General features: G+C 40.3%; 2 protein-coding genes across 4 annotated transcripts in view; one reads left to right on the forward strand and one right to left on the reverse strand.

The window, feature by feature from the left end:
• Positions 1–12061, forward strand: part of LOC107756773 (protein phosphatase Slingshot homolog 2-like) — a 34139-nt gene extending 22078 nt beyond the window's left edge. For 2 of the 3 annotated variants that reach the window (XM_016574030.1, XM_016574021.1), the window contains 13 exons: positions 2620–2732; positions 3590–3654; positions 3726–3847; positions 3940–4005; positions 4100–4165; positions 4250–4444; positions 5906–5999; positions 6145–6273; positions 6580–6626; positions 6723–6869; positions 6973–7173; positions 7651–8533; positions 10359–12061. In XM_016574030.1, the coding sequence (XP_016429516.1) occupies positions 2620–2732; positions 3590–3654; positions 3726–3847; positions 3940–4005; positions 4100–4165; positions 4250–4444; positions 5906–5999; positions 6145–6273; positions 6580–6626; positions 6723–6869; positions 6973–7173; positions 7651–8533; positions 10359–11666 (3436 nt within the window). In that variant the 3' untranslated portion in view covers positions 11667–12061. The remainder of the gene's footprint in view (positions 1–2619; positions 2733–3589; positions 3655–3725; positions 3848–3939; positions 4006–4099; positions 4166–4249; positions 4445–5905; positions 6000–6144; positions 6274–6579; positions 6627–6722; positions 6870–6972; positions 7174–7650; positions 8534–10358) is intronic. The other variant, XM_016574039.1, reaches the window with a different exon arrangement.
• Positions 12062–15789: 3728 nt separating this feature from the next.
• The window catches only part of LOC107756832 (ankyrin repeat domain-containing protein 13B-like), a 38561-nt gene continuing 33624 nt past the window's right edge, over positions 15790–20726 (reverse strand). The window contains exons 14-15 of the mRNA XM_016574125.1: positions 17287–17363; positions 15790–16524 (exon numbers count right to left, since the gene is read on the reverse strand). Coding sequence (XP_016429611.1) covers positions 16329–16524; positions 17287–17363 — 273 coding nt within the window. The 3' untranslated portion in view covers positions 15790–16328. The remainder of the gene's footprint in view (positions 16525–17286; positions 17364–20726) is intronic.

The raw sequence follows: 20726 nt of genomic DNA on the forward strand, positions 1-20726 counted from the left end.
CAGCGCTCTCTCCCACCTTCAATACCACGACTGAGGTGCCCTTGAGCAAGGCACCGAACCCCCAATTGCTCCCAGGGCGCCGCAGCATAAATGGCTGCCCACTGCTCCGGGTGTGTGTGTTCACTGCTGTGTGTGTGCACTTAGGATGGGTTAAATGCAGAGCACTAATTCCTAGTATGGGTAACCATACTTGGCCACATGTCACGTCACTTCAAGTCACAAATATTTCTTTATATTTTAGATGTTTGTCAGTGACCATTTTTAGAGAGCCTTGTGTCCTTGTTGGTCATGTCAACTAAAAATAAAAAGCATTTAAGAGGTAAATCAAGTAAAATTTCATTTTGATGGAAAATTCTCCACCTTATGTATGGACACCTTTTCAGTGTTGGGGAGTAACTAGTTACATGTAACGGCGTTACGTAATTTAATTACAAAAGAAATGTGTAATTAAATTACAGTTACTTATGAAAATGTTAACGATTACAAAGGGGATTACATTTGAATATTTACACACATCCACATACAGATTTAATTGATTTCTTTCCCAAATTGCACTGATTACTCTGAGACATACGGCCCTATAATTTCCGCGATGCGGAAAACACAGACTGGTTCGTAGAATCCAGTCATAAAAACGGAATTCCTATAGCCTAAAGCGGACGGAATATGCCACATTTTGGATGAATAAATCAAAAGTAGGTCAGTACACTTGAATCAAAATACGATATGGACTAGTGTCTGTGAATATTGAGCCGCAAAAAGACAATATATAAATCCTGCACGTTCTGCGTGTCTGTGGAAATCAGGCGCGGACTGGCCATCGGGAGAACCGGGACAATTCCCGGTGGCCTGGCAGCCGATTTAGCCCGCTATTTTAATATTATTATTGTATAATTGACTGCCGAACATGGTAACCACAAATTAACCATGGTTTTTGCTACACTAACCATAGTTTAACCATGGAAATTATAGTAAAAATAAATACAAATGGTAGTAATCCATGTGCAAAAAAAAACAAAAACAAAACATGGTTACTGTACTTTTACTATAATAAAAGCATGGTTAATGGAAAAAACAGCAGTTTGCATGCTTTCTGCTATCTTGCAAAAAATTACAAAGTTTCATCCCAAACGCTCTTTCAGCTGTCATGTTTGGCTACATGAGATGGTATACAGTAGCTACCAACACTGTAAAAGTCCATCAGCATTCATTCACTCTGCCGTTTATTTTTAGGTTTGTAAAATTAGCCACTACCCTGTATCAGCCGGCAACTAATATCCCCTCATGTGCTGATAGATGATGCTCAGAGCATGAAAGTGCAAAGTTGCAGAGCATGAAGAGAGAGACTGCACTAAACTGTCACTCTCTGTCTGTCTGTCTTGCTCTTGGTTTTTATTTCATTTTTTTCATATCTACAAGAGCTTCCTATAAAAGTATTCCACAAAGCATCTCTTAGCCATATTAGTGGCAGCCAGGGTCCAAAATTAACATTTTATCACACAGTTTAAAAGAACAGCATTTATTTGAAATTGAATTTTTTTTTAGTATAAATGGTTTTCAAACTGTTGCTTATGATCGGTTGAATGCATCATTTGCAAAATAAATGTTTTTTTTTTCTTTAAAATAAGACCCAAAAGTAAGGTGTCAGTAAGATTTATTACAAAAACATGAAACCACATTGTTTTGACCAAATATTTTTAATTTTAGTGATTGAATGTATTAAATGCGTTTTTCTCACTTACATCAGTGAGTGTAAAACTATCTTTTTTTTATCATTTGAAAACATGTTTTGAGTCCTAATAAAGTTTTTTTTTTTTTAATTGTTTGCATTTTGTGCTTAACAAGTGTTAGTTTTGGACCCTGGGGCCGACTGTAAAAGAGAGAGACCATGAGATAGACAGGAGACAAAAAACTGAGGAAACAGCTGGGTCAGGGGTGACTGGGATGTGGGAAATGAGCTCAGTTGAGCCTGATGGTTTTTTTTCTTTGTGTTTTTATTCGGGGTGTGACTGCCCCGGGCTTCTCGCGTTCCCTCAATTCTGCAATCCTTCCTCCCCCAAAATTCTGAGACCTTCCACAGAATTACCCAGATTCCTCAGAAGTTACTTCGAGGGTATTTTCAGAGTCAGATGTGGAAAGTCCAAAGCCTTTGGCATGAGATACAGGAGCAGCAGTTTATGAGCGAGACCTCAGGTCACTGTAAGTGTTGAGTTGAAGGAGGTGCTTCGTAACGACAGCTGTTACAGGTCAAACATCTCCCCGCTCTGATTACCGAGCCTCTGCCGGGCAGAGGCCACAGTCAAGCTGATAAACAACAGCGTCTCCATAGTGATTTCTGGAAACAATCTCTCTCGCACGCAGAGTGAGCCCCTTCACATATTTTATGTCACTTTGAGGTCTGAGATTGAGCCTCTTGGTGTTCTCTGCAAGTGCTCAAACGCATATGTGAATGTTTGGTGGTCCTTTATACCAAGTTGGCGAGCATTTTTTGTGTCACTGTGGCTTCCAGATGTCTGTACCATTTAAGATCTAAATGTTGACCATTTAACTACATTTTCTATTTTAGTATAATATGTGTAATAAAATATTCTTTCTCTCTATTGCTGTTTTTGTCATCAGTATCAGTGAGAACTTCCTAACCGTCAAAGGTGCCGCCCTCTTCCTCCCGCGAGGGAATGGCTCCTCCCCTTCTTCAGCACCCTGCATCACTCAGCGGCGGAACAAACACACAGGTATGAAATGACACGAAAGGTTCTCTTGACACATTCATTGTGTGATTCTCCAGCTGTCAGATGCACCTCAATATAATGGTTATATGGAATCTGTTATGGAATCTGTCTCTGTTGTTTTCAGTTTTGCTTTGAGCTGTACCATATGGCAATGTGCAAGACTGGCCTGGATATGAAGGACACTGAAGAAAATTTTTTTGTTGCATGCATTTGCATTCATGTTGATAGACATACTGCTGTGCCTGCAGATAGACAGCATTGATTTCATTAAGAAACCCATTAGCTTACAGGAATGCATTATGAATGGGCCCTAGGAACTGTCAGTCATTATAAAATACAGTATGCAATAGTACATATTTTATTAATCTTTTCTAGTCTTCAGTCTTTAATCTTTTTTTAAGAACAAAAATATATAATGATATACAATGTTCTCAAAAGAAATGTTGGTGCTTTTGCCACACTTAAATTATATTCCATTAGATAACAAAATATCAAATTAAGTTGTATGTATTTAAAAAAAAAAAAACAGTCAAAATGGCTCAGAAACTGCAATTTCGATATGTGTCATCATTTAGAAGATAAGATGATTGCAGTTTCCATTTCATGCTGATTATAAGGTTAAAAAATATTTGAGCTCGCTCTATGCAACTCTCATTAACCTTTCTTGTTTTTAACTTTCCAATTGGTTTAATATTTCTATTCATGATTTATAAACTTGAGCTAATCAAACTCCAGCCTGACAAAGCATATGTCTTGTATGGGAGGAAGTGAAATTGACCTCTGAGTAATTAAACTGTAGTATGCAAATGTCACTGCATTATTATCTGGGAGGTTTAAGGTTGTTAATGGTTTCTTCGCAGGTGACCTTCAGCAGCATTTGCAGACCATGTTCACCCTGCTGCGCCAAGAGGACGCCATCCGCCTGGTAACTACCACCTTTCCGACTTAATTAATCAAAACACAGTCATCAGAATGCTGATCGTGTCTCTATCACAGGCTGTCCGGTTAGAGAGTGCTTATGCTCTGTGTACACGATACATGGTCATCGTCTCCACAAACGGTAGACAGGACACTGAAGAAAGTGTGGTTCTGGGAATGGACTTTAGCAATTCAGACAGGTCAGTATAATTTAGACGCTTTAATACATTTATTTTGCATTTGCAGCTCTAGAAGGTGGTGCTCATAACATGTGATCATGTGTTTACTGCAGCACTTGCACAGTTGGGCTGGTTTTACCCTTGTGGAGCGATACGCTTATACACTTGGATGGAGACGGGTGAGGCATAACGTGCACACACAAATCAAGTTCTGCATTTTTAAACACAACTTTTACAGTATTCAGACTGAATGTGTTGTATCCCTCTCATTAGTGGCTTCAGTGTGTCCACCATTAACCGAGTCCATGTATTCAAACCGGTCTCAGTGCAAGCCATGTGGTGAGTGCCTATAAGTTTTTTTCACTTTCATACTTTTTTTTTTTTACAGTGTTAATGAATTTTCTCTCTCGCACATACTCACAGGTCAGCCTTGCAGTCCCTGCATAAGGTTTGCGAGGTGGCCCGATGTCATAACTACTACCCTGGCAGTCTATTCCTGACCTGGGTCAGTTACTATCAGAGCCGTGTGACTTCCGACCAGCACTGCATCAATGAGTGGAACGCCATGCAAGATGTGCAGTCCCACCGTGCAGACTCGCCCGTGCTGTTCACCGACGTGTGAGTAACACATACACCTATGCCAGTCGAATGTACACTACTGTTCAGTAAGTTTGCTTAGCAAGATATTATTGTTTTATTACATTTTTGATCAAATAAATGCAGCCTTGGTGAGCGTAATGGACTTCGTTCAAAAGCATAAAAACTTACCAACCCCAAACTTTTGAATGATTGTGTAGTTCTCACTTTTTTGTTTTGCTTTGGTATTGTGGCGAATGGGTCAATGTCCTAATGAAGCAAGGGTATTATTATTATTATTACTTTCCAAATTTAGGGCCAAGTTGATGTTTACAAAACTTCAGTTCTCCTACAGTCAATAGTGGTGAATTGCAGTGTTTGGGTTGTGTATCAATCCTTGTTTTTGGAAAAGTGAGACACGTGCATGCACATACGGTCAAGCGGCTGTCTGATGCAAGCTCAAAGTTCAATCGTATAGGCCAAGAGGGCAAGTTTGCAGTGGAGCAAGATAAGGAGGCATGGTGTTCTCTGAATAGATTGACATGTTATTGCCAAATTGAAGAGATGAACTCTAACTTCTTAGATGCACTGTGGCCTGATGGTGAAATCCTTCTAAGATGTTGCCTGGACTGTAGGGGGGAATTTCCCCACAGTTGGAGGCATTTCCACATGCATGTGTTTTTAAAATGCATGACTGTGGCCGCTTGCTTTTTATAGCTCCACGCTGAGATAGATGTATTTATGGTCGGAAAAATGGGCGGATAGATAGGTAGAGTGGTGGATGGATAGATAGAAACAGGTGGCTTGAGAAGGGGAGTGAAAATTGTCGATCTAGTAGATACTTTGTGACCCTGAAACAAGGGCAACTATGTTGAGCCATAGAGATAATGTTTTCCTCGAGAGGTGAGAGGTCTTTAGTAAAGCATATCTATTCTTTTTAGACATCCTGTGAAATGGTGCCACAGCTGACAGTGACACAGCTAAAGTAATGAGTTCATAACTTGAGATTTAGTCACTCTTTTCTTGAAAGGTCAATCAAACTGGCACGTGTAAACATGTTTAACTTTCCCACATAGGGGCTTTTCATCCCTCGGATTGTCAAACCTGTTGCCCTCATGCACACAGCCACCAGCTGAATGTGTTGACCTACATTAGCAGTGGTTTTAAGGTTACTGGTAGTGATGAAGAACACAGTGCAGTCCCCTGGGAGCCAATCAGTGCTTGTGTTGCTATCATTGAAGAGACGCTTGTCCCGTGGTGAACCCAACACCAGAGGCCTAGGGATGACGCACATTTACCATTTGCACGTACGGCAACTGAACTGGGATTTGATTTCAAATGGTTTGTTTAAATCAAACAAAGGCTTTGTTTTGAGGTTTCTGGTTTTTGTGAAGCCTAAATCGAACAATACCACACAGGCATACAAAGAATCATTCGAGATGAGACGCACCTTACATTGAGACCAAATTGGGTGATTTATGATTCTGGGTTTCGTGTATACAGGCCAACTGAGAGAGAGCGCACAGAGAGACTCATTAAGACCCGTTTGAGAGAGATCATGATGCAGAAGGACCTGGAGAACGTCACTTCAAAAGAGGTACAAACATCCATTGTGCATATTGTATGCAATCTCAAAGTCAAGACAAACAGAATCAAACAAAATCTTGATGACTTAAATAATACCGGTCAATCTTGAGGTTCACATCAAAAATTGGTAACATTGGATAATAACTTTTCTCCAGATTCGGACGGAGCTGGAGATACAGATGGTTTGCAACCTGCGGGAGTTCAAGGAATTCATCGATAATGAGATGATTGTCATCCTGGGCCAAATGGACAGCCCCACAGAGATCTTTGACCACGTCTACCTGGTTGGTCTCCCACCCTGTTGTCTATACTCCTCACAGATGAGAACTAATCTACTATGGACTTTAGGACAGGGTTGTTCAGTCCTGCTCCTGAAGGGCCACTAGCATGCAGAGATTAGTTAATAAGCCCAATTAAACATAGCTGAACCAGATAATAAAGGTCTTCAGGCATATTAGGAACTTTTAGGCAGGTGTGTTGGGGCAAGTTGGAGCTAATCTCTGCAGGACACTGGCCCCCCAGGAGCAATTTTGGATACCCCTGCTTCAGGAGTATCAACCATAACATTCGATTTCTGTTTGTGTTTCCAGGGTTCAGAGTGGAATGCCTCAAATTTTGAGGAGCTCCAAAACAGTGGGTAGGTGACTGTTATTCCAGGCCTCTTTTTTTTTTTTAAATACATCCGCTCGGCTGCATGCAGTCATTGTTAATTTTACCACCCCCCCTTCCTCAGAGTTCGCTACATCCTGAATGTGACGCGGGAGATTGATAATTTCTTCCCCGGGCTTTTCGAGTACCACAACATCCGAGTGTATGACGAGGAGGCCACAAACCTCTTGGAGTATTGGAATGACACCTACAAGTTCATTTCCAAAGCCAAGTAAGTAGAAAGACTGCTTCTGAAGTTCTGGTGCTTTTGACATTCCAATCCATGACGTCTCTTTTCTGTGGAAGTGTGCTTTAAAGAATCTCTTGTCATCCAGGAAAGCTGGGGTGAGGTGTCTGGTGCACTGTAAGATGGGAGTGAGTCGTTCTGCCTCCACCGTGATCGCATATGCTATGAAGGAGTACGGCTGGGACCTGGAGAGAGCCTTTGACCATGTGAAGGAACGGCGCTCCGTCACCAAACCAAACCCATCCTTCATGAAGCAGCTTGAAGAATACCAGGGTATCCTGCTAGCCAGGTATGGGCCACGCACACAGAACCTTAGGTCAGAGTGCTTATTTGAATTTCTCTTTATCCCACACACCCTTACCTTTTGAGCCAAAGAATAGCTGCACTGACACACATTGACCTTAGGCTTACATGCAGTACTTTTTCTCTAAAAAGAAGGTCAACAGAGAGCAAGGTTGAAGTTTCCATTGAGTAAATGCTCTTGTATTTTGAATCAATGGCGTTGAGTTTTGTTGCCATTGTGATCTTATGCATGTATATTATGCAGGTCTCTCCACATTCCTTTTGTTGTGCAGCTGTTACTGTCATACTTGCTTTCATGTTTGTATTCCCATTCACACACCCTGAACTATTTTGTATGTTTAAAAGATCGGTCACCACCCTCAGTGATTCAGCCGACCTTTAATGTTTCCATCACATCAATGAAAGATGCTCATCTGACACTCTTGGGTCTCTTTCTTTCTCTTTTGCTTGCTAATTCTTTCAGCAAACAGAGGCATAACAAGCTGTGGCGTTCCCACTCAGACAGCGATCTGTCGGAGGGTCACAAGCTGCTATGCAAGGCACCACACTCGCTGGACCGCTCAGACCCTCACAACAACAACGGTCCTCCTACCATTCAGCAGATACTGGGCATTGCTGTGCTTGAGTCCCTTACCAATCCACAGCCTGCTACAGGCAACAGTCATACCAAATTGGGAGAGTTGCCCTCTAAGCTGGCACTTGAAGACCCCATCCTCCCGCCTCGTCCCAGACAACGAGCGGCCACAGTGGTGCCGGAGCAGAATATGGCGAACAACTCTCGCTTGAACATCGCAGTGAGCGAGCCTGTTGCTCGTCGCCATCCTCCTCCCGCTCTACACATCCTTGCTCCTTCTCTTTCACTAGAGAAGGGAGAGGGTGATCCAACTTCAGACCTCAACGCCCAGTCATCTCACCATGTGCCTGAGCCAAAAACAGACTGTGTTGAGTTGTCCCCGAACACACCTGATCAAAATGACTCTTATCAAGTGTCACAAAGTTTAGAACTATGTCTGGAAAGTGCTGTCAGTAAAGATGAAGGGAATCTGCCTTCTTCAAGCACGCCCGAGGCTGACAGCCCCTCAGGAGCCTCTGCGGTACCCGGGCTGGACTCCAGTGATGATAACAACAACCCCAGGACTGCAGATCTGAGAACAGCAGATGACTTTGTGGATGCTGGCATGTCCTGCCTTAGCACAGATAGCATTGACTTCTTTAGTGCCAGAGAGAAATTCCTCTGCCTGTCCCAGGAAAGCCAGCCTCGCTCATTTTCTGAAATGGCCGCTGTCTTGCCACCTCAATCCAGATGCACCCCACCCTTGGATGATTACAGTGAGGAAGCTGTTGAGGTAAGAGTTGGCACTCACTTCAGAGATCATTGCACCTCCTGATTTGTCATGTCGAAAGATAAATAATAAAACATGAATGGGAATGACTCATTTATTAATCAGTAAATGATACAGGAAGTATAGGCAAGTGACACCAGTACAACACTGCCTCCTGCTGGTTTAACATAGAATTGCACTTAAAGGGACAGTTCAAAAATGAAATTTTGTTGTCATTTACTCACCCTCATGTCATTCAAAACCTGACAAAAACACTGACTGACTTCTGTGAACACAAAATAACAAAATTTGGGCTTTCAATTTTTTACAAAACAAAGCAAAAAAAAACTATTTTAATTCTCTGAAACTTTTTGTGATGATTGAACCAAATTTTGAGATGGTATGGTGAAAAATTCTACCGTAGCTTCAGAAGAATAGTAATTTGAAACAGATCTTTTGGACTTTATGATAATATTCTGACAGCTGCAGCCCCCATTCTGAAAAAATGGAGCTCTGTGGATTTGCTCTTTGTGTACCATGGAAGAGTTGGAAAAAAAAGTTGAACTTAGGACAAAGTGAGGGTGCTTAAATGATGACATAATGAATGCAAAGTATTTTCATTTTGGGGTGAACTATTCCTTTAATGTGGCAACATTTACATTAAAGGGGTCATATGATGTTTCTAAAAAGAACATTATTTGGTGTAATGAAATGTGTTTATGCTGTTTAAGGCTAAAAAAAACCACATTATTTTCCACATACTGTACATTATTGTTTCTGCTCTATGCCCCGCCTTTCTGAAACGCGTCGATTTTTACAAAGCTGATCGGTCTGAAAAGCGAGGTGTGCTCTGATTGGCCAGCTATCCAGTGCGTTGTGATTGGCCGAATTCCTCAAGCGTGTGACGGAAATGTTACACCCCTTACCATACTGTGATGCCGTCTCCCGGAGCGATGAGACAAAAACATGAAAACCCATTATAAACGAGGCATTTGTTGCATCCAGTGGGGACATATTTACGGATTATAATGACTTTTTACGCGTTGCATTGCATTACACCGATCGGAGAAATAACAAACAACTAGCACTGCTCTACACTGCTCAAAACTCGCATTTGAATCATCAGTGGCAAATTCTTTAAATATGAAAACATACTTACAGGCTGTGAGTCAGCATTATTTGTCAGGAAATCGGCATTGTAGGCTACTCTCCCAGGAAACAGTCCTCGTCCTCCATAAAATGCGCTGCACACATCTGCGTCAGTGGCAAATTCTTTAAATATAAAATACGTACTTACAGTCTGTGAGTCAGAACAACCGGCATTGTAGTCTACTCTACCAGGATTTGTAAACAGTCCTCCATAAAATGCGCTGCACACATCTGGGTTAAACTGTTCTGGAACAGTGTAAATACAACTTAACCACTGATTTCTAGACGTGTCCTCTTTTGGAAGGCCAAACAAAGTATTTTCGCTTTCACAACGAAACACACAGCGTCTTCACAACATGGCGGTGGCGGTGGCAGCAACAATAAAGTTACGCCTTCTTTCTTTGTGTGAACATTTGGGCGGTGTTATGCAAATCTTCCCACATCGTGACGTAGACATGTGGGGGCGTGTTTAAACGAGGCGTTTTAGGAGGGCGTGGACCAGTCTTAACTTTTATAAAGAATATCTCTTTGGGTTTGAGACTTTAGTCTTTGCAACTTTAGGGATCTTATCTATTCACGAACAGCTTGTAACACTCCAAAGAGAAAGGAAAATTAATGTGGTAAGCTCTCTTTATTGAGAGTGAAATGGAACAATGCAGTTACCTCTTGTAATCAATATTTCTGCATTTCTCCTTCCTAGTGCCACACCCATTCAGAGACCAATAGAGATGCAGTGCCCCACCTCCCTCATAACGACAACAGTGTGTGTGTGCGTCATATAGTTACTGAACTGGAATCCATATCACACACCTGCAGTCCGCCACTGGCACGCAACTCACCTCAAACTGCTACACTGGAGGAGGTGGATGAGGAAACGGCTTCGGTTCCTCATTCTCCCACCGACAGGCCCTCAGGATCTGTGCGCCGGGCCACCGAGCAGTTGGAGCTTATACTACGTCAGGGTCAAGAGGTTCCTTGCTCTTGGTCTCCTCTTCCTTCCCCGTGTTTGGACTGTTCAGAGCTACAATCTTACTCCAGTAAGCCAGAGGGCACTGCAGCTCTGACCTGCATTGAGTCCCAAAAGGCTACAGATGGAACAGTAGATGACACCAAAGTGCTTGATGATGAGGACTCTGGTATAATCCCTGATCCTTCCTTCTCGGTCTATCTTGAAGAGAGTGTTTCAGTGGAGGCCGACCAGATCACTTTGAACCCCACTCTTGAGCACAGCTCTGGTTCTTCCTCTCTGTTGTGGCTAGAAGGTGTGACCGAGCTGGAGACGGACATAGACGACCCATTGAGGCCCCATGTCCGACTGGCACATAGCAATGAAGACTTGCAGAAGATCCAGGAGACTCTTCGAGAGCTCCAGGCATTTTTATACGAGGCTGGAGGATTGGGGTTGTGCACTGGACAAGTTGAGGAGAACCAGTCACATGAGGACAAGCAGGACTCGATAGATGGGGAGCAGCGCACGCAGCCCAAAGCACCTGCGATGTGGCAGAGAGCCATGGAAATTGAGGCCCGCATTAGACAGGCTGGTCTCACCCCTCCTTCGTTCATGAAACGCTCTGCCTCACTTGCTAAACTGGACCAGCTAGAGCTGTCAACTAATGACTTGAGCAACTGGGACTTCCACCCGGCTACCACAGGGTTTCATCAACCCTCCTCTTCCTCTTTATCCACCTTTCACTCCTTGCCACTGACCCACAGCCATGACGATGCCCATAAAAAGCAGCGTGTTCTACCTCAGAACCCTTCTGCCCCTGATTCTGCCGTTCATTTGATGGAGGTGGGCAGGACTGAAGGCTCAGCCCACCTCTCAAGCTCATGCCCACAGCAAACTCAAGTGGGTGGAGCCAGTCCCCCTGAACACACCCCAGTCCAGCCCACAGTTTCTGTGTCCACGCGACAACAACAACAACATGTGAAGACTCACCCCGTTCGTCGTTTCCGCAAAACGTTGGACAAGAAAAAGACAATCACTGTTTTGTATAACACCATGTGACCATGAACTGTCACATGCTGATTTTTGTCGGCGTGAAGGACAATCTTAGACTACAACCAGTTCAAGTTTCATTCAGTGAAGTCTAAGCTAAATTTGTATTCTACTGTAGGTGTGAATGAGGGCATGTGTGAGTGAATGAATATATGTCAGTTTTCAGGTAGCAACTCAAACAAGGGGGCCGTTTCATAAAACATGCACTTTACTCTCTTGTTTTTCTTTTTTTTATTGTTTTTTTAGATTTTTTATTTTATTTGAATATTTTTGCACTGGCTTGAACGGTAGAGTTGACTGTATGTCTGACAGCATGTGGAGTCATGATTCTGTTTGAAACCAAGGTAAACTTGATCAACTTTTTTTTTATCCTGTGCTTTAGCTGTGACTATTATAAAATAAAACTGCACTATTTTAATTATTTTGTCAAAGTCATTCATTCTGTAGACAGGTTAATACATCAAGTATCTAATCAATACATTTTCAGGATTTTATAAGTTTTTAAGATTAAAGGCACAATATGTAATTTTCGCCGCTAGAGGCCGCATATTCAAAATAAACAAATAGACAAAAGCCTAGTTTGATGACGCAGTGACTTAGTGTGGAATCATGGGAGTTGTCGTCTTCATCCCCACAGCCGATGCAATCCGACGGGACTCGGGCAGAAATCATGTTCATGGATGAGCTAATGATTTATTAATGTAGTAGAATGAAGCAGGGTGAGGCTGAAAGTCGTCGAAGCGAAACGAGGCCGCTGAACGAGCGCGACACACGACTCGAAAGCAGCGGAGCTTTTATTATGCCACAGTCGACCGCTTCAGCTCCTTCCGGTCGTGCGTATGTGGGGGAAAAAAAGCAGGGCTGTTTTATCATACTAGATGCGTTTGAAAGTTCTGTTATAATGCTACTCTGTGCGGTCGTCACTGGTCTATTAAAACGCACAACATATTAAAGCGTCTTTGGTGTTTCCATGTTTTCAACAAAACAAAACCGGAAATCGAGGGGTTATGACGTCATTGGCAGGCGACAATGACACCATGGACACGGTCCGTGTGACTAGTTAAAATTGCTTATTTCTCTGGATTTAAACATTCTTCAAAAATTTGGGATAATGTAAGTACACAAGTCAGCAAAATATATAACACTGTTCTAGTGGTTTTTGGATATTTTAATAAAAAAAATCTTACATATTGTGCCTTTAAGATGAAAATTTTACAAGGTATTTTAGTAGTGGTGATGGAAATTATTATTAATATTGTATTATTCATTTGTTTATTATTATCATCTGAGCTAGAGAGAACTCCTTAACCTCTCTTTCAGTGAAATGTGCTGTTTGAACGATAGCGCCACAATGTGGTGAGAAGCAGTACTACAGTATGATGTAATGCTCTGTTGTGATTGTTTGAGGACTGCATTCTGCACTACATGCGTGCCTTTAAGCATTATTGTAATATTCGGCCATTTCTTGTAATTTAGGTGATTTAAAAAGAGGTTATAGTGTTTAACCAAGCCAAGTTAAGGGGATGCTAATAATGGTATCCTGTATTTAGCAATCGGAAATATTCTACAGTCAAAGGCCTGTAAACTAACTTGTAACATCTTTTTGTGGCTATTATATTGCATTTCGGTTTACTTAGCGCACCCTTAATACATATTAGAGAAACCGTAATGAGAGACTAAGCGTAGTCTGTTTCACAAGAATCCATTTTTAACTCCATCTGAGACCAGTGACTATTATGTATGAATATTCTCGTCACAGTACCTGCATCGACTGACTGATTAATATTATTCACTGGGGTTGACTCATCACAGCCAAAGCTTCCTCTAGACTGCGGATTCATACTGGAAACGGCACGGCGATGCTTAAAACACTCCCCCGATAGTCCCAAAATAATCATGGGAATGAAGGTGTTTGAAGCCTTTTGCAAATGGCACCAAGCAATTTTTTTTAATTATGTTTGAACCTTCTGATGGAAACTCACTTATAATTTTTAGAAGGAATGATACATATTTAGCAGGCCTATATGAACACAACACAATTATCGGTCATTTAGCAGTCTCTTGTTTTCAGTGATGCATGCTAATCACTGATGACTATTGAACGGAAATAAAAATAAAGCTAACTAAAAGTAAAAAAAAAGAAAATGAAAATAAAACTCTGTGTGTATATTACCAAAACAGTACTATGGCCGTACCATGATAATGCCATGGTGGTCCAAGGTACTTTCAAAAAATACCATGGTACATGCATTTTGTTGCAGGTTGATCAAGCACACGACCTTCGTTTTTAAAACCACAAACTTAAGTTAATGACATTCATTCATGTCGCTTGAAATTCATGTTAAATTTAGATATCATCCTTTATTCAGAATACCTTTAAGTTACAAATGTGAACAATATATTTCAGTCACATACAAACACAACAGCAGCACACCACACAAATCACAGCATCAACCAAAGTCAAATTAAAAAAAGGTTAAATATAAATAATGCTCATATAATGTTTTACTGTCATATCAAGCATCTCTTAATGACTGAACCCAGCATTCATGAGTCGCACAATCATAAGATCAAACCTACGTGTTTTTTAGGAGCTCTTGTCTCCAGACACCTTCATCAGATCCGTTTCCTTTGAAAACTGACGCTTAATCCGTTGTGCTTTAACGTTGAAGCTTTTCAGATGTTGAGTATGGCCATGTTTCCTAATTTGTTTTTCAGATTCACCTGATAACATCAAACCCTGAGGGCACGTCACTCAGGCCCAGAATAAATCTGACTAAGGAGAAACATCTATTTTAAGATTCTCCAATAAAACGTTCAGCTTTGTCTTCGCTCAGGGCATTATCTCTGTGAGTGATTCCTCCTTTCATGTTTTATTCCAGAACTGGCACCCCTTATGAAAGCACAATTAGATTTTTGATTAGCTACCGCAGGTGTTCCAGTCATGAGACAATGAGCTCTGATGGTAATGTTGAAGGAAGCACTAAACGGAGGCCAGGACAGAAACGTTGTCAAGTGATTGAACAGATGGATGAATGCATGTTGTGACAATTACACTGATTAACATACCCACGAGTCAATATGAAAGATCAACTTAGCACCATTTGAAGTAGAGCACACACACTGTGTTGTATGCGAATAATGTGTTATTTTTGTGAAAAGTGCATTTAGGACACAAATAATGAATATTGCAATGAGCATTTGATTCAGATTCAAAGGAATCATTTAGTCATAAACTACATGTACCTGAAAATGGCTTGTTTTGTTCAATCTTATTAACTGTCAAGTGAACCATTAACGTACAATAATTTCTCCAGTGTTTGAATTATCAATCTGGCTAATAATTAAAAATCATGCAGTTAACAGTGCACAGAGGGTTGCTGCCAACCTTCTGTCACAACGCAGTTTGGTGGTCACTTTAGGGTGCTTACACACTAGAAAAAGTGTACGGACAGGATTGCGCCAAATCCGTTTTTAGGGTTAGAAAGAAATTTGACTGAGCAAATGGCTGTTAATATCCTATATATATATATATATATATATATATACACTGAACAAAATTATAAACGCAACACTTTTGTTTTTGCCTCCATTTTTCATGAGCTGAACTCAAAGATCTAAGACTTTTTCTATGTACACAAAAGGCCTTATCTCGGCAAAGGAGAAGTGCTCACTAACACAGATTTAGACAGATTTGTGAACAATATTTGAGATAAATAGGCCTTTTGTGTACATAGAAAAAGTCTTAGATCTTTGAGTTCAGCTCATGAAAAATGGGGGCAAAAACAAAAGTGTTGCGTTTATAATTTTGTTCAGTGTATATTTAAAGAGAGATATTCTAATCTCTTTTCCATCATGCTACTATGGCCAACCAAGATTCACGCTTTTGGTAATGTGCCTGGAGCCACTGCTGTTGCACAAATCTCCAAGCGGTGGTCACTGCAGGGTCAAATGGGTGGAGCTCGACCTAGTTATGGTTAGGGTTAGGGTGTGGTTAGACTTTAAAGTCCCACCCATTACACCCAGAGTGGTGGAGCTTGACGCCAAGCAGCGAGCACCATCTCTAAAACTTCCATGACAGGCAGTTGTCAAAAATTCAAAATTACGCATCACTGCTCCCCTGTACCCCAGTATCAAGACTGATGGAGTTGCAGCATGAACTTTTGTGTGTAAGCGCCCTCTCTCTTTCTATTAGGAGACATCATGGCTCCTCAATCCAAGTGCAGGAAATCTGAAGTGTATTAACAACCAAATTAAAGTTCTTTACGTTCAAAACATAAAACTGAAAAAAGTGACAAGAATCCCCCAGAACTCACACCTATGGGTGAGTCTGTGAGAACTCTGGGCAAGTGCTCAGATGATGGCTTTTTGAAACGACGCCAAGATACGCAGCGTGGACTGTCTCAGTCATAAATGCACATTCACACATTAGGAGACCAGACTGGTGCTGATCAGTCAGTGGCTTGCCATGAGTTTGGTACTTTGTGTTTGTAAACTTGCAGTGAAGACAGAGGTTTCTCTGTGATTCTGAACGACTCAGATGGGACCATAGAGTGGCCCATTTCATCCAGTTCTTTGGAAGAAGGGGGTGGGGCATTTGGGAGCGGCCAATCGTAGTTAGTTCCAGATCCCTAGACATGCTCTCCCACCCCTCGGTTCCCACTAGCCCTATCACTTCTCCATGAGTGACAGCTGTATGATACGCTGCAGTTCCTCTTCCTCTCGTCTTTGACGTAGCTCCACCTCTTCCTGTTCACGGGCGGACAGCGCCATGGCTAGACGCAGCTGCTCGTCGTAGCTGCGCGGTGGTTTATTGGTCGGTGTGCTGCGAGGGCTCTCCACGGGGCTGGGTTTGTGCTGTGGGGTTCTGGGTAATGGAGAAGAAAAGAAGTGACTGAGACCTCTGCTAACAGAAAATTGTCTTCTTGACAACAGTAAAATCAGCAATTTAAGAGTTGATTTATTATTACAATTTAAATTATGTTTTTCATTTTAATATTTTTTTTAAATGTAATTTATTTCTGTGATGGCAAAGCGGAATTTTCAGCAGCTACTACTCCGGTCTTTTGTGTCACATGATCCTTCAGAAATTATTCTAATATGCTGATTCACTGCTAAAGAAACATTTCTTATTATCACCAATGTTGAAAACAATTGTTCTGTTTGATATTTTTGTGGAAATCTTTGTGGATTCTTTGATACATATAAAGTTCAAAGGAAGAGCATTTATTTGAAATAGAACGTTTTTGTATCATTATAATGTATTTTTTGTCACTTTCCATCGATGTGTGTGTGACTTTAAAACTAGAGATTATCTGTGCGTGGTTGTCCTGTTCTAAAAGTGAAACCTAAAAGAATAATGAGGTGAAGCGACTGTTTCGGATTCATGTCGGCTGCCACGGACAGGGCATCTCAATCTGCTTTAAAACTCCATAAAGAGCAAACGAAGGTGAGGAGAGAGAGATGAAAACCCTAGTGAATTTCTATGAGCTTCACTGAGGATGTATTGACAGTCAAGCCTGTGTCAATAGCTCCAGTAAATGTGATGTGAGAGTGTGACGCTCTCCTTGCCTATTGTGGGTGAGATGTGACAACAGGAGATGGTAGAAGCGGAATACTGACTGCAGACCTTTCGTGCCGGCTGGGGTCACAGGACAGAGGGTGTGCTCCTGGTTTACTGTTGGTCAAAGCCTCCCAGATTGTCACCTGTGAGGGAAGCCGAGGGATAAGGTATGTGTAAAAAATTCTTACTCCATGTTCTAACCAGATGAGACACATTAAACCGACAAATGATATTACTTGTATCTCTTTCATGTAAATCTGGGTTTTCATCTTAACCAGGAGCAGCTGGGCTGTCATAACATGAAATAGTGTACAGTATGGCTGCTATAGGGTACTGCAGGGATGGTATTTTTGTAGGCACTTAAGCTTCCACTGTCCTGAAGTCAATAAGTTTTTTGAATGGGTATTAGGTTAAATGCCTGAAAAAGGTCTGTGGTTAACACAAACTCAAAACATTTTTACGTTTCATTCTACAAAAAAAAAATATATATATACACATCAGTAATACTACACTCATGATTTCTTTAAAGATTTTACTTTAACCCTCAGGTTGTGTTCGGGTCTTTTTGGACTAAGATTTACTGACTTTGTTTACACAGGGTTCAACTACTTCCACTGCAAAAATTGTTAATTTTCATTAAACATTTTTTATTTTATTCAACCTTGTTACACTTGTGGTGTTCCCGGTCAAAAATGACCGGCCTACAAAAAATAGCCTATAAATCTCGTTATGCAATATTATCACCTAATATTGGTATCAATCTTTTTGTCAGCTTGTTTTCTTTCAATTAGGACTGGATTTGTGATTATTTTTGGAAATGATTTATATCAGCTTACATACTTCAGTTTTTGAGTGAAAAAAAGCCATATTTGTGGATAATTTTGTCAATATTAAATACAATATGAAAAAAAAATTGCACTGTTTTTCACACTAGCATGCTCTAATGTATAACCAAGAAATTGTTTTGAAATGCTTATATCTTGTAAAAAATATCACAAAAGAACACTTGTGGTGTTCTTGGTCAAAAATGACCAGCCTACCTAAAATAGCTTATAAATTTCTTGTTGTTCTATATTATCACCAAAAATGGGATTCAGTTTTTTTTGTCAATAAGTTTTCCTTCAATTAGGACTGGTTTTGTATTTAATTTTGATACTGAATGTTTGTAGGCCTTATTGATCTTAGCTTTACTGGTCAAAAATGACCGACCGAAGGGAACACTTAAATCACACATTGGATCTCAATGAATTAAATGTTCAATTTAAAAATCTTCATTTATATAAATTCTATATGTGACAACAGTCCAGACAACACTCCACGGATATGCCTCCCCAGACCACTGCCAAACCAGTCATGCTGGATGGTGTTGCACGCAACATAATGTTCCCCACAGCATCGCCAGACTCTTTCACATCTGTCACATATGCTCAGTGTGAACCTGCTCTCATCAGTGAAGAGAACAGGATGCCAATGACGAACCTACCAATTCTGGTGTTCTCTGGCAAATGCCAATCGAGCTGCATGGTGCCGAGTTGTGAGCACAGGTCCCAATACAGGACATCGGGCCCTTATTCCACCCTAATAAAGTCTGATTCTGACAGTTTGATCTGAAACATGCACACCTATAGCCTGCTGAATGTCATTCTGTAGGGCTCTGGCAGTGCTCATCCTATTCCTCCCCGTACAAAGTAGCAGATACCGGTCCTGCTGCTGGGTTGTTGCCCTTCTATGTCCCTGTCCAGCTCTCCTCATGTAACGGCCTGTCTCCTGGTATCTCCTGGGTGCTCTTAAAACTGTGCTGGGAGACACAACAAACTTCCTCATGATGGCACGTATGGATGTGCCATCCTGGAGGAGCTGGACTACCTGTGCAGCCTGACTGGGTTACAGGTACTGCCTCATGCTACAGACAGTGAGAAGAACCCTAACCCTAGGCTCAGATCAATGAGGCCTACGATCAATCAGTTTCAAAAATAAATTTAAAAAAATTTGCAATTTTTTTTTTAATTTGTACAAAATAAAAGCTTTTCAAAACAAATTTCTTGGTTAAACATTACAGCATGCTAGTGTGATAAACAGTGCAATTTGTTCACATTTTATTTAATATTGACAAAATTATCCACAAATAACGATTTTTTCACTCAAAAACTGAGGTACGTAAGCTCAGCTCAATGAGGCCTACGATCAATCAGTTTCAAAAATAAACACAAAATCAGTCCTAACTGAAAGAAAACAAGCTGACAAAAAGATTGATACTAATATTAGATAATAATATAGCATAACAAAAAATCCATAAGCTATTTTTTGTAGGCCGGTCATTTTTGACTGGGAACACCACAGCTGTGATTTTTTGTTTGGTTTTTTTTTGCAATTTTTTTAAAATTTTGTACAAAATAAAAGCTTTTCAAAACTAATTTCTTGGTTAAACATTACAGCATGCTAGTGTGATAAACAGAGCAATTTTTTCATATTTAATTTAATATTGACAAAATTATCCACAAATAACGATTTTTTTCACTCAAAAACTGAGGTACGTAAGCTCAGCTCAATGAGGCCTACGATCAATCAGTTTCAAAAATAAACACAAAATCAGTCCTAACTGAAAGAAAACAAGCTGACAAAAAGATTGATACTAATATTAGATAATAATATAGCATAACAAAAAATCCATAAGCTATTTTTTAATACATTTTTTGCAATTTTTTTTTTAGTTTGTACAAAATAAAAGCTTTTCAAAACAAATTTCTTGGTTAAACATTACAGCATGCTAGTGTGATAAACAGCGCAAATTTTTTCATATTTTATTTAATATTGACAAAATTATCCACAAATAACGATTTTTTTCACTCAAAAACTGAGGTACGTAAGCTCAGCTCAATGAGGCCTACGATCAATCAGTTTCAAAAATAAATAAATACATTTTTTGCAATTTTTTTTTTAGTTTGTACAAAATAAAAGCTTTTCAAAACAAATTTCTTGGTTAACCAGAGCATGCTAGTGTGATAAACAGCGCAAATTTTTTCATATTTTATTTAATATTGACAAAATTATCCACAAATAACGATTTTTTCACTCAAAAACTGAGGTACGTAAGCTCAGCTCAATGAGGCCTACGATCAATCAGTTTCAAAAATAAACACAAAATCAGTCCTAATTGAAAGAAAACAAGCTGACAAAAAGATTGATACCAATATTAGATAATAATATAGCATAACAAAAAATCTATAAGCTATTTTTTGTAGGCCAGTCATTTTTGACTGGGAACACCACAACTGTGATTTTTTGTTTGTTTTTTTTTTGCAATTTTTTTTTTATTTTGTACAAAATAAAAGCTTTTCAAAACGAATTTCTTGGTTAAACAGAGCATGCTAGTGTGATAAACAGCGCAAATTTTTTCATATTTTATTTAATATTGACAAAATTATCCACAAATAACGCTTTTTTCATTCAAAAACTGATGTACGTAAGCTCAGATTAATGAGGCCTACGATAAATCAGTTCCAAAA

Source organism: Sinocyclocheilus rhinocerous, unplaced genomic scaffold, assembly GCF_001515625.1.
Source record: "Sinocyclocheilus rhinocerous isolate Xijiao unplaced genomic scaffold, SAMN03320098_v1.1 scaffold1152, whole genome shotgun sequence".
Classification (NCBI taxonomy): domain Eukaryota; kingdom Metazoa; phylum Chordata; class Actinopteri; order Cypriniformes; family Cyprinidae; genus Sinocyclocheilus; species Sinocyclocheilus rhinocerous.